The 14,918-nt window shown below is 43.6% G+C and overlaps 1 protein-coding gene and 1 long non-coding RNA gene across 6 annotated transcripts in view; one reads left to right on the forward strand and one right to left on the reverse strand.

The window, feature by feature from the left end:
- LOC122562673 (PALM2-AKAP2 fusion protein) overlaps positions 1-14,918 on the reverse strand; it is a 378,231-nt gene that overhangs the window by 184,622 nt on the left and 178,691 nt on the right. For all 5 annotated transcript variants that reach the window (XM_087996166.1, XM_087996165.1, XM_087996186.1 and 2 more), the window contains one exon: positions 9-94. In XM_087996166.1, the coding sequence (XP_087852292.1) occupies positions 9-94 (86 nt within the window). The remainder of the gene's footprint in view (positions 1-8; positions 95-14,918) is intronic.
- LOC148151860 (uncharacterized) overlaps positions 1-14,918 on the forward strand; it is a 148,395-nt gene that overhangs the window by 17,867 nt on the left and 115,610 nt on the right. The gene's annotated exons all lie outside the window — the stretch shown is intronic.

Genomic DNA, 14,918 nt, shown 5'->3' on the forward strand with positions numbered 1-14,918 from the left:
TGACTTACCATTGTGACTTTCTCCATTCCAGTGATGTCAAACACAGTCGATTCAATTGGCTCTCTGGGTTGGGATGCGACATTTATTTCTTCCCCTAGAAGACAACAATTTAGAACTTACAAACAAAAATACTCTGCTACAAGTGACACAAGTTGGATCATCTTTTGTGAGGTTGTATTACTTATCTATCTCCTCAGGCCTCAATTTCCCTCCTGCATTTAAGAAGGCAAGCGGGAATATTACATGGAGTCTTGTGGGGCTCTTGAGTAGAAGAACCTGGGCTGACTCACCTGCTAAATTATGTTAGGGAGTTTCAATCTGCAGGATAGCTCCCTCTGTGTGGACTGCTGTTGCTCCACTTCATTCACCATGAGATTAACAACCATGATGAATAATGCTGGCTAAGGGGTTATTATTCAAGTTTGAGCTTTTGTGCTGATATATTGTAAGCTGTTTAATGGAAGAAGCCATTATAGCTAAACTTGATCCCACCCTTCATCACTTCCTTAATTTGGTTAGGAATATGGGAATTGTTAAACAAATTGGGACAAAAATCCATCTAATTCTATAATCCTGCAACTTGTATGATATAATGACAATGGAACTGTTCACCAATCATATCAATCAATTCTATTAAACAGCCAACAAAAGACCCTGTCTCTATCTAGTGCACTCTGTCAAATATGCAGAGAACTCGCAGCAAGGCCAATGACTTAAAAGCACAAAAAGTTGTAAACAGAGATCGTGTAATTACTACTATGGGAACATGGCTGCAGTGTGACCAAGTCTGGGAATTGAATACACAAGGCTGTTCAGCATTTAGAAAGGACAGGGAGAAGGAAAAGCAGCTGGTGTTGAGCTGAAACAAGGGATAGGATCAGTACATTAGGAAGGGAGGATTTTAGAGTGGAAGAACTGAATGTGGAATCTGTTTTGGCTGAACAAAGAAACTACAAACAGTGGTAGAAATTTTTCATAAGTCCCCAAACAGGTGTAATTGTGGAAAGCATTGTATTAATGAGGACACTAGTGAGCCATATAGCATGGGTACTAGTATTCACAGGTGACTTTGATCTGCATGTGAACTGTATAAAGCTAATTAGCACTAAAGCTGTGATAGACCAGTCTCTGCAATATGTGCTAAAGATGTTTTTAGAGTCACACTGTCATACAGTGTGGAAACAGTCTCTTCGGTCCAACTTGTCCACACTGACCTGATTTACTAAACTGAATTAATCCCGTTTGCCCGCATTTGGCCCATTTCCCTCTAACCCTTTTCCATCCATGTATCTGTCGAAATGTCTTTCAAGTGTTAGCCATGATGTGGAGGTGCCAGTGTTAGACTGGGGTAGACAAAGTTCAAAATCACACAACACCAGGTTATCGTCCAACAGGTTTACTTGGAAGTACATGCTTTCAGAGCACTGCTCCTTCATCAAGTGGAACAGGATCATAGGACACAGAATTTATAGCAAAACATCATAGTGTCATACAACTGATGCAGTATATCGAACAAACCTAGATTGCTGTTAAGTCTTTCATCTTTTAGAATGGGTTGTAGGTTTCAATTCATTAATATGCAAATCCCAGAACTTCTTCCACTTTAGATAATGGAAATTGATGAATATCTTCCAAAATCCTATAGATTTGTGAATGGATCCTTCAGGTTATAAGGCAGCCAGTGTCACCACATTTTTAAGAAGCAAAGACAAAGGAGAACAATGGACCTGTTAGCCTTACTTCAATAGCAGGGAAATGGCAGAATCTATTGTTAATGATGTGATAGATGGACACTTGAATAATAATGACCTGATAAGGTATAGCATGATTTTGTGCAATGCAAATTGTGTTTGATGAAGCTCTTGGAGTTTGTTGAGGATATTGTAATCAGAATTTTAGGGGAGTTGGTGGACATAGTATATTTAGATTTTAAGAAGGTTGTTCGTGAAGTCTCCCAGAGGAGGATGTTTAATAAATTGAAGTACATGGGGGGTGGGGGGGATGTCATATCCTGGCATGAATTAAGGATTGGAAGAAAATAAAATAGGAATAAATGGACCATTTTCACACTGGCAGTCTGTGCCTGGTTCAACAGGGATCAACTTTTGGGCTCCAGTTGTCCACAATATGTATCAATGATTTGAATAAGTGGACCAAGTTTGTGCGTGACACAAGAATGTGTACTGTGATAAAGATACAAAATGGCTTCAAGAAGATTTGAACAGACTGAGTGTATGGGCAAGAACATGGCAGATGGAATATAATGTGAACAAATATGAGGTTATCCACTTTGGTATGAGAAACAGATTGTGGAATATTTTTAAATGGTGAGAGTTTGGATAGTCTAAATGTACAAAGGGGACTAGGTGCTTTGTCAAAAGGTCACTGAAGGCTAACATGAAGGTACATTGAGCTATTTGGAAGACTAGTGGAATGTAGCCTTTATCACTAGATAATTTGAGTGCAAGGGTAGTGAGGTCTTGCTTCAGTTGCATAGAACATTGGTTAGGCTGCCTCTGGAATACTGGGTGCAGTTTGGTCCCTTTGTTATTAATGCCATTGAGAGAGTACAATGAAGGTTCACAGAACTTGACCCCAGGATGACGGGAGTGTTGCACGGAAAGAAACTGGGCAAACTGGCCCTGTATTTTTTCAAGTTTTGAAGAATAAGAGGTGACCTCATCAAAACCTACAAAGTACTTAAAGGGATACACAGGCAAATGCAGGCAAGATGTTTCCCCCAGTTAGATGGCAAGAACCAATTAATACAATTTTAAAATAAGAGAAGTCCACTTAGGAAAGGGATGATAAGAATTTATTTTATTTAGAATTGTGAACCACTGGAATTCTCGACCACAGAGAGCAGTACAAGCTTAATCTTTGAAAATGTTTGAAGTAGAGACTCAAACATTTCTAAAGACGAATGATGTATAGGGATAGTGTGGGAAACTGGCAATGAAATAATTGTTTGGTCACTGTTGTATTGACTGGCAGAGCAGGTTCGACAACCTGACTGGCCTTCTCCTTTTCCTATGTATCTATGACCCAGACATGACAGGATGAAAACCCGAATCCGGAAAGGTTTTGGGAGACATTGATATGCCTCAAATTACATGTGATGGTGGTGTGGTGTTACATATCCATCTGCGAGTCTGAGTTGCTGTGGCAACATGCACTTTTGCATATTTGCAATCTGGAACTATGCATAGCAATGGCAAAGCATTGCTGGCCAAGAGTCTCTCACACTCTTATCCTGCCAGTGGCATTTATTGGAACGATTTGAAGGTGGATAATCAACCTGTTTGGCCATGAACCTTCCTTTACCATCACACCCTGGAGTGGGTCTTGAATCCAGAGCTTCAGGCTCAGAAGCAGGCACACTACCCACTTACTACAAGATCTCCATATAATAATTCACGTATCATATTTAAAAATGTAATTTTCTAAAAGAACTGCATTGGGGCCAGAACCCCAGCCTGGTATATGTCTTGCGGAATGGTTGGGTTAGATTGCTGCCACCAATTCCCTATTTTATTTTCAATCAAAAGGTCTGTGCGATTAACAGTGATCGAGGATAAACTTAGTCACAGATAAAAATCACACAACACCAGGTTATAGTCCAACAGATTTATTTGGAAACACTAGCTTTTGGAGCACTGCTCCTTCATCAGTTAGCTGTGCAGTAGGACCGTAAGACACAAAATTTATAGCAAATGATTACAGTGTCATGCAACTATAATATATTGAACAAATCTAGATTGGTGTTAAGTCTTTCATCTTTTAGAATGTGTTTCAGGTTTCAATTCATTAATATGTAAATCCCATAACTTATTTTAAGTCACATCCTTGAGATAAACTTAAGGTTTTATTAGAAAAGGTGACAACTTGGCTCAGACAATGCATTAGAGGTGAGGTTAGAGTCTGTCTGTATCCCAATCTTGAGTCAGACTGGTTCTGTTTCCAAAGTGGAATTTATGAAGTATTATATGGATTGACTGCCTGCATTGACTGCCTGCAGATTGTGCACTTTTTCAGCAGAATAGAATGTATCTGCAAATATAATTTAGCAAATACAAATTCACCCCATAGACTTGCATGTGTGTGTGCTTGCATGAAAGAGAGAGACAGTGTGTAGTGTGTGTGTGCACATAACAGAATTTGTGTTTGCATGTGTATATGTGTATGTGTGAATGAGAGAGAGACCGTGTGTATGACAGAGGGTTTGTGGGAGTATATGAGTTATGTAAGAGTATGTGTGTATCTGTACTTGTGTGTGCCAAAGAGTGTATAGTGTAGTGGGGTCATCGGTAGTGTACATGAACCCAAGGTCCTGGTTGAGGCCATCCTCATGGGTACTGAACTTAGCTATTAGCCTCTGCTCGTCCACTCTACGTTGTTGCGTATCCTGAAGTCTGCCTCTGAGGATGGTCACCTGAAGATCCGAGGCCAAATGTTCCTAACCGCTGAAGTGTTCCCTGGCTGGGAGGGCACACCCTGTCTGGTGATTGTTGCATAGTGTCCATTCACCCATTGTCATAGCATCTGTTTGGTCTTGCCAATGTACCATGTCTCTATGCATCCTTGCCTGCAGCATATGGGCATATGGGACAGACAACTTTGGCCGAGTCACATGAGTACCTGCCGTGTACATGGTGGGTGGTGTCCCTATGTGTAATGGTAGTATCCATGTCGACACTCTGACACGTATTGCAGTGGTTGCCATAACAGGGTTGTACAGTGTTGTACTCAATGTTGTCCTGAAGGCTGGGCTGTTTGCTGCGAACAATGGTCTGTTTAAGATTTGGCGGTTGTTTAAAGGTGAGAAGTGGAGGCTTAGGGAAGGTCTTGGTGAGGTGCTCATTCTCATCGATAATGTGTTGCAGCCTGTGAAAAACATGGCATAGTTTCTCCGCTCCTGGGAATTACTGGACAACGAAGGGTACCCTATCGGTTGCATCCCGTGTCTGTCTCCTGAGGAGGTCACTACGGTTTCTTGCTGTGGCACGTTGGAACTGGCGATTGATGAGTTGAGCATCGTACCCTGTTCTTATGAGGGCGTCCCTCAGCACCGTCAGGTGTCCTTCATGTGGCACAAGGATGCCCCATAAGAACAGGGTACCTTGCTCAATCTTTGACTGCCAGTTCCGACATGCCACAGCGAGAAATCGTAATGACCTCCTTAGGAGACAGACACTGGATGCAACCGATAGGGTGCCCTTCGTTGTCCAGTACTTTCTGGGAGCGGAAACACTATGCCATGTTCTTCGCAGTCTGCAATACATTATCGATGAGGATGAGCACCTTGCCAAGACCTTCCCTATGCCTCCATTTCTCGCCTTTAAACAACCACCAAACCTTAAACAGATCATTGTTCACAGCAAACTGCCCAGACTTCAGGACAACATCGACTACAACACTGTACAACCCTGTCATGGCAACCACTGCAAGATGTGTCAGAGTGTCGACATGGATACCGCCATTATAAATGGGGGCACCACGCAGCAGGCACTCGTGACTTGACTTGACCAAGGTTGCCTATCTCACACGCTGCAGTTAAGGATGCCCCGAGTCATGGTACATTGGCAAGACCAAGCAGATGCTACAACAATGGATGAATTGGATGCTGCGCAAAAATCATCGTACAGGGATGTTCCCTCCCAGTCGGGGAACTCTTCAGCAGTCAGGGACACTCAGCTTTGGATCTTTGGGTGACCATTTTCCAAGGTGGACTTCGGGATATGCAACAATGTAGAGTGGACGAGCAGAGACTGATAGCCAAGTTCAGTACCCATGAAAATGGCCTCAACCGGGACCTTGGGTTCATGTCACACTGCAGGTGACCTCACTACACTATACACTCTCTTACACACACACAAATACACGTGCACATACACTCTTACATACTCACACACTCTAGCAGACCCTCTCTCATATACACACGCATACATAGCCTACGTACACACCCTCTCACAGGCTTATACTCCATCACACTTACACACACACTTTACCAAGCATGCACACATGCAAACACACATTTGCTCACACTCACACACGTATATGCACACACCCATTCTCACACACTCTCTCTCTCATGCATACGCACACACACACATATCAGTCTATGGGGTGAATTTGTATTTGCAGAATGATATTCACAGGTACATTCTATTTTGTTCAAAAAACGCACAATCTGCAGGCAGTCAATGCAGACAGTCAATCCATGTAATATTTTATAAATTCCACTTTAGAAATAGAACCAGTCTGACTCAAGATTGGGATACAGACTCTAACCTCACACCTTTAATGTATTGTCTGAGCTGAGATGTCACCTTTTTAATAAAACCTTAAGTTATCTAGAGAATGTGACTTAAAAGAAGTTCTGGGATTTACATATTAATGAACTGAAACTTATAAGCCATTCTAAAAGATGAAAGACTTAACAGCAATCTAGGTTTGTTCAATATATAATTTCATTTGCATGACAATGTAATCGTTTGCCATAAATTCTGTGTCTTATGGTCCTGCTCCACAGCAACCTGATGAAGGAGCGGCACTCCGAAAGCTAATGTTTCCAATTAAACCTGTTGGACTATATCCTGGTGTTGTGTGATTTTTTATCTTTGTCCATCCCAGTCCAACACCGGCTCCTCCACATCATTAGTGCAAAGAGACTCTTGGCTTGACAATAAGATATATTTTGTTACATGACAGCACGAGGTACAACCTACATTGGCAAGTAAGAAATAATTAAGAAGACTATCAAAAGCCAGGGATGATCTACCTGATCCATCAGAATCTCAAAATTGACCCCTAGCTTTCCCTCAAGACTGTATGACATCATCAGATTGGGTTGAGCCTAACATTAACCCCTTCAGAGCCATTATCTCATACAATGCAGAAATTTACACTCTATAACCACCGAGGTTGTTGAGTGCAACATCTAGACAGTGTTGCTGCATTGTTGTGATACCATCTTTCTGATGAGGCATGAACTAAAACTATGTCTGTCATCTCAGATGGATGTGAGAAATTATACCACATTATTTTGAAGAGCAGGAGAGTTATCCTCAATGCCATAGCCAATATTTTCTCCTCAATCAACACCTAAAACAGATTATCAATTCATTCTCTCATTGCTGCTTGTGGCACTTTGCTTTGTGCACAGTGGCTACTGCATATACTACATTTGAACTCCAATCACATTTCAAAGGAATTTGACTGGGTATCGCAAAGCATTTTACTGCCTGTCTTGAAAGTCAATGTATGAATATAAGTCTTTCCTTCTCACAGTGTATCCTACAATTATTCACACCATCAAACTCTACGCTTTTTCCACTGTATATCTTGTAATTGTTCACACATTGGAAAATTCAACATTATGCTAAAATTGCTTCTCGGGATGCAGATTTAGGATGAGATTTTTTTTCTAAAAATTACAAATTCCACTTTCAACGATAGATTGGAAAAGGCGTGCGAAAAACTGAGTGAATCTCTTCCAAGCAGCAGCTTTGGAAGCGAGGGTAGAATATGGTGAGAAATGTGTCACTAAGTTAATGAGGTTTGAGCTCCTACTTTACATAGGAAAGCAAAACTTGAGTGAGAGAGGTGGTGAATCAGAGCGGGTATCCTGTATTTTGACTTTACCTAGGCCCAGAGGATTGTGGAGAAGAAAGCAGATGGGGCAGGTAACACCTGCATTTATTAATTCCTACCCCAGGATGTTGCTACTCAAGTTACACTCAACATTTATCTCCTACCCTCATTACAGAACAGCAGAGCTGAGAGCAGAATCCAGGACCATCTGTTCACTGGAGGCCGGAATTGCTTAAGATGAATGATGTGTTAAAGTGAACAAAGGTCTCTTTTGTTTTGTCTGGTTGCTGAAACTGGTTAATACCTGCTCTGGGATCTTTGTACTTCTGTTCGTTATGTAGTATATTGGTGAAAACATTTGTTTGACAGGTTCAAAGGAGAAACCTCCATCGAACCTATGCCAAAGAAGCATAGGAAACCTTCACATTGAATTACATAGGTTTAACATTATATTAACAGAAAAGAAACTGACCATTTCCCCAACGAGTCTAAGCCCGTGGTTATGTTCCACACAAGCCTCTCATCAAATCATATCAGCATATTTCATTAACCTTTCTCTGTTAAATGCTATATATCTTTATTATGCACAGCAGCCACTCCCTGCGATACCAAGTCCCATATTCTAATATTATGGGTGAAGAGATTTCCTCTGCATTCTGGAATGAATTTATTAGTGATCATTTTATACTAATTTTGTAACTCCCTGATAAATGGAAAAGCTTCCTTTCAGCTCACCTAAATGAATTCCCCAAAATTATCAAGACTTCTGACAAGTCATTTCCTCAGTCTTCTCTCTTTGACAAGAAAGAAGCTCCAATTTGTTCAATGTGAATGGGAAGGTCAGTGACAAAAAAACTGCTGATGCTGGAATCCAAAGTAGACAGGCAGGGGGCTGGAGGAACACAGCAAGCCAGGCAGCAGCAGGAGGTGGAGAAGTCGCCATTTCGGGTGTGACCCTTAACATCGACTTCTCTCACCTCCTGATGCTGCCTGGGGAGGTCAGCGAGGCTGAAAAATGAGGACAAACTGCACTCGGATATAGGTTAAAATCACACAGCACCAGGTTATAGTCCAATGGGGCTCCTGCATATTCTTTCCAGGTCGTCCTAAACCTTTCCTCATATTCTGTGACTTCTTCTGTGAGGTTTTTGACAGCAAGCTCTGACTTTTGTCCAATCGGTCTTATGCAGACGATACCCCTGTAACCAGTGTTTTATTGCTGTCCAGCCTGCTTTCAGCTCCTGCTCATACTGTCCAAGAGCACCTTTGATTGCCTCATGGAAGAGGTGTCCTTCTCTTTCAGTAACAATCACATTCAAAATTTGTACCTCATCCCAGGGATGGGGCATATATACTCCCCTTAACCGGTCGAGGCTTTCCTACCTCCACATCATGTACTAGGATATGACATTGCTTGTTTCTGGAAGTCTTTGTGGAGACTGAAAGCTCCCCTCTAAAGTCTGCAGGTTAGATCCTAATGTTGTGTGATAGTGCATAAGAGTGATAATGAAGGTTTTACATCTCTTGCCATTGAAGTCCATGGCAATAATGATCGGGAATGATGAAACATGGGCCTCCCAATTCATTCTCATTCATCCATGCCATGTCTCAAAATCAAGGTCAACTTTGATTGGAGGATTAAAGCAGTGTTGCAAGGCAAATAAAACTGTCTTAGAGTCATGGAGTTTTCGAGATGTGCGTCATGGAAACAGACCCTTTGGTCCAACTTGTCCATGCCACCCTGGTATCCTAACCTAATCTAGTCCCATTTGCCAGCACTTGGCCCTAATCCCTCCAAACCCTTCCTATTCATATACCCATCCAGATGCCTTTTAAATGTTGTAGTTGTACCAGTCTTCACTATTTCCTCTAGCAGATCAATCCATACATGCACCACCCTCTGCATGAAAATGTTGCCCCTTAGGCCCCTTTTATATTTTTCTCCTTTCACCCTAAACCTATGCCCTCTAGTTCTGGACTCCCCACCCCTGGAAAAGACTTTCTCTATTTTTCCTATCCATGCCCTTCATGAATTTATAAACTTCTATAAGGTCACCCCTCAGCCTCCGATGCTCCAGGGAAAACAGCCCCAGTCTATTCAGCCTCTCCCTATATCTTAAATCCTCCAACCCTGGCAACATCTTTGTAAATCTTCTTTGAACCCTTTCAAGTTTCACAACATCGTTCTGACTTATATGATGTTATCACATGGAAACAACAAAATGGTCTAATGTCCTATGTTCTCACTTTGTGAACCCATCCTCACCTCCAGTAACAAGAGTAAGAGCTCATGAATTACGTTATCAATACAACCCAGATCATCTGTTCAATCTCTTCTGCTTGTTCAGCTTTTCCACTCAGCCAAGATTCCCTTCAAGCTCAGATTTACTGGAATGACACCATATTTTTGGACAATGAGGAGAGAAGTTGGGCTTACTTTTTTCAAGCAGCATCCAAGGAGCAGGAGAATCAACGTTTTGGGCATGAGCCCTTCTTCAGGAATAAGGAAAGTGTGCCAAGCAGGCTAAGATAAAAGATAGGGAGGAGGGACTTGGGGGAGGGGCGTTGGAAATGCGATAGGTGGAAGGAGATTAAGGTGAGGGTGATAGGCTGGAGTGGGGATGGGGGCAGAGAGGTCAGGAAGAAGATTGCAGGTTAGGAAGGTGGTGCTGAGTTCGAAGGTTGGGACTGAGACAAGGTGGGGGGAGGGGAAATGAGGAAACTGGAGAAATCTGAGTTCATCCCTTGTGGTTGGAGGGTTCCTAGGCGGAAGATGAGGCGCTCTTCCTCCAGCTATCGTGTTGCTATGGTCTGGCAATGGAGGAATCTAAGGACCTGCATGTCCTTGGTGGAGTGGGAGGGGGAGTTGAAGTGTTGAACCATGGGGTGGTTGGGTTGGTTGGTCCGGTTGTCCCACAGGTGTTCTCTGAAACGTTCCGCAAGTAGGCGGCCTGCCTCCCCAATATAGAGGAGTCCATATCGAGTGCAGCGGATGGAGTAAATGATGTGTGTGGAGGTGCAGGTGAATTTGTGGCGGATATGGAAGGATCCCTTGGGGCCTTGGAGGGAAGTAAGGGGGGAGGTGTGGGCGCAAGTTTTGCATTTCTTGCGGTTGCAGGGGAAGGTGCTGGGAGTGGAGGTTGGAGACTGGTACAACTACAACATTTAAAAGGCCTGACGAGGGAGTAATGGAGGGAGGGGTCTTTTCGGAATGCTGATAGGGGAGGGGAGGGAAATATATTCCTGGTGGTGGGGTCTGTTTGGAGGTGGCGGAAATGACGACGGATGATACGATGTATATGGAGGTTGGTGGGGTGGTAAGTGAGGGAGGACCAGTGGGGTTCTGTCCTGGTGGCGATTGGAGGGGCGGGGCTCAAGGGCGGAGGAGCAGGAAGTGGAGGAGATGCTGTGGAGAGCATCGGCAGTTCCACACCCCCCACCAACCCAACCTCCACTTTGGGCACCTTCCCCTGCAACCGCAAGAAATGCAAAACTTGCACCCACCCCTCCCCCCTTACTTCCCTCCAAGGCCCCAAGGGATCCTTCCATATCCGCCACAAATTCACCTGCACCTCCACACACATCATTTACTGCATCCGCTGCACTCGATATGGCCTCCTCTATATTGGGGAGACAGGCCGCCTACTTGCAGAACGTTTCAGAGAACATCTCTGGGACACCCGGACCAACCAACCCAACCACCCCGTGGCTCAACACTTCAACTCCCCCTCCCACTCCACTAAGGACATGCAGGTCCTTGGATTCCTCCATTGCCAGACCATAGCAACACGACGGCTGGAAGAAGAGCGCCTCATCTTCCGCCTAGGAACCCTCCAACTACAAGGGATGAACTCAGATTTCTCCAGTTTCCTCATTTCCCCTCCCCCCCCACCTTGTCTCAGTCCCAACCCTCGAACTCAGCACCACCTTCCTAACCTGCGATCTTCTTCCTGACCTCTCCGCCCCACACCCGCTCCAGCCTATCACCCTCACCTTAACCTCCTTCCACCTGTCGCATTTCCAACGCCCCTCCCCCAAGTCCCTCCTCCCTATCTTTTATCTTAGCCTGCTTGGCACACTTTCCTCATTCCTGAAGAAGGGCTCATGCCCAAAACGTCGATTCTCCTGCTCCTTGGATGCTGCCTGACCTGCTGTGCTTTTCCTGCCACACATTTTCAGCTCTGATCTCCAGCATCTGCAGTCCTCACTTTCCTTTTTCTTATTTTTTTCAAGCAGAGAAGATTGAAGGGAAGTTTAATCATAGTGTTCTCTATCTCTGGGTATGTCCTGCTCCAGTGCCATGACAGACCCAGCAGAGGTATACAGTTGAGATGCCGTGGGCATCTTCAAATTTACTCTGGATGCCAAGAAGTCTTATGGCAAGAGGATAAAGAACATGGGCAAGAAAATCTCCTGCTGATTATAATGGATTACCCTCTTCAGTTGATGAGTCAATATTCCTTCATAATGAACACTACTTGGAGGACATACTGAGGGTGGAAAGAGTGTAGAATGTTTTCTAGGTGGGGAACTTCAAAGTCCATCACCAAGAATAGGATGAATAGTTAAGGTCTTTTCCCCAGAGTAGGGGAGTCCAAAAGTAGAGGGCATAGGTTGAAGGAGTGAGGGGTAAGATTTAAAAGAGACCTAAGGGGCAGTTTTTTCACGCAGAGGATAGTGCGTGTTTGGACTGAGCTGACAGAGTACATTTACAATATTTAGAGTGATAGAGTGCTTCAGCACAGAGTCAGGCCGTTCGGTTCAAACTGGTCCACGCTGAACAAAATGTCTATCACCGCCAACCCCTTTTCTCTGCACTTGGCCAATATCCTTCTAACTCTTTCCTATCCATGTATTTTGTCCAAATGCCTTTTAAATATTGTTAATGTACCTGCAGACACTTCTGCTGGCAGTTCATTCCATATCCGTAAAACCCTCTGTGTAAAAACGTTGCTCCTCAGGTTCCCTTTTACTCTTTCCCCTCTAACCTTAAATGATGCCTTCTTGTCCTCAATTCACCAATCCTGAGAAAAAGACTGAGTGCATTCACACTATCCATCCCTCTAATGATCTTATACATCTCTATAAGTTCCCCTCAGTAGTCAGCATGGCTCTGTGCATGGGAAATCATATCTTATGAACTTGATTGAGTCTTTTGAAGAAGTAACGAGGAGTATTGATGGGAGCAGAGTGGTAGAGGTGATCTATATGGATTTCAGTAAGGCGTTCAACAAGGTTCCTCATGGGAGACTATTCAGCAATGTTAGATCTCATGGAATACAGGGAGAACTAGCCATTTGGATACAGAACTGGCTGGAAGGTAGAAGACAGATGGTGGTGGAGGAGGGTTGCTTTTCAGACCGAGATTTGTGACCAGTGGTGTGCCACAAGGATTGGTCCTGGGTCCACTGCTTTTTGTCATTTATATAAATGATTTGGATGTGAACATAGGTGGTATAGTTAGTAAGTTTGCAAATGACACCAAAATTAGAGGTGTGGTGGACAGTGAAGAAGGTTACCTCAGAGTACAACAGAATCTTGATCAAATGGGCCAATGGGCTGAGGAGTGGCAGATGGTGTTCAATTTAGATGAATGTGAGCTGCTGCATTTTGGAAAAGCAAATCAGAGCAGAACTTACACACTTAATGGTAATGTCTTGGGGAATGCTGCTGAACAAAGAGACCTTCGAGAGCACGTTCAAGGTTCCTTGAAAGTGGAGTCGTAGGTAGATAGGATACTTAAGAAGGTGCTTGGTATGCTTTCCTTTTTTGGTCAGAGCATTGAGTATAACAGTTGGGAGGTCATGTTGCATCTGTACAGGACACTGGTTAGGCCCCTTTTGGAATACTGCGTGCAATTCTGGTGTCCCTGCTATCGGAAGGATGTTGTGAAACTTGAAAGTATTCAGAAAAGATTTACAAAGATGTTGCCAGGGTTGGAGGATTTAAGCTACAGGGAGAGGCTGAAGAGGCTGGGGCTGTTTTCCCTGGAGCATCGGAGGCTAAGGGATGATCTTATAGAGATTTATAAAATCATGAGGGGGATGGATAACATAAATAGACAAGGTCTTTTCCCTGGGGTGGGGAGTCCAGAACTAGAGTGCATAGGTTTAGAGTGAGAGGGGCAAGATATAAAAGGGACTTAATGGGCAAAGTTTTCACACAGAAGATGGGGCGTGTATGGAATGAGCTGCCAGAGGAAGTGGTGGAGGCTGGTACAAATATAGTGTTTAAAAGGCATCCTGATGGGTATATAAATAGGAAGGGTTTACAGGGATATGGGCCAAGTGCTGGCAAATGGGACTAGATTAGGTTAGGATTTCTGGTCGGCATGGACGAGTTAGACCAAAGGGTATGTTTCTGTGCTATACATCTTTATGGCTCTAAAGAAAATAGTCCTAGCTTGTCCAACCTCTCCCTATAACTCAGACCACTGAGTCCAGGCAACATCCTTCTAAATTTCTTCTGCACTCTTTCCAGTTTAATAACATCCTTCTTATAGTAAGGCGACTAAAACTGAACACAAAATTCCAACTGCAGCCTCACCAATGTCCTGTATAACTGCAACATAACTTTCCCACTTCTATACTCAATGCCCTAACTGATGAAGGCCAGTGTGCCAAAAGCCTCCTTCACTGCCCTGTCTACCTGTGACCTCACTTTCAGAGAACCATGCACCTGAACTCCAAGGTCCCTCTGTTCCATTACACTCCTTAAGGCTCTACAATTCACCATGAAATTTCTACCTTGATTTGACTTTCCAAAATGCAAGACCTCAAACTTACCACTTGCCATTTCTTGACCCATTTCCCCAGCTGACCAAGGTCTGCTGCAATTTCTGATAACCATCCTTATTGACCACAATTTTAGTGTCATCAGCAAACTTACTAATCATCCCTTGTACATTCTCATCCAAATCATTGATATCGAAAACAAAATGTAATGGGCCCAGCACTGACTCCTGAGGCACTCCACTAGTCACAGGCCTCCAGTCCAACAAGCATCCTTCCACTGTTACCCTCTGCTTCCTACCATCAAGCCAATCATGTATCCAATTTGCCAGCTCACCCTGGATTCAACGTGATCTCACCTTCCAGAGCAGCCTACCATGTGGAATCTGATCAAAGGGCTAATTGAAATCCATATGCACTACGTCTACTGTCCTGCCCACGTTAACCTTCCTGGTCACTTCATCAAAGAACGCTTAATAAATTTTTGAGGCAAGAACTCACATTCACAAAGCCATGCTAACTACTCCCAACCAAACCCTGTTATCTCTTATCTCTCAGAATCTTCTCAAATAACTTCCCCACCACAGATGTTAA

Source organism: Chiloscyllium plagiosum, unplaced genomic scaffold (genome assembly GCF_037043375.1).
Source record: "Chiloscyllium plagiosum isolate Xiang-an unplaced genomic scaffold, Cpla_swu_hap1 HiC_scaffold_2, whole genome shotgun sequence".
NCBI lineage: Eukaryota > Metazoa > Chordata > Chondrichthyes > Orectolobiformes > Hemiscylliidae > Chiloscyllium > Chiloscyllium plagiosum.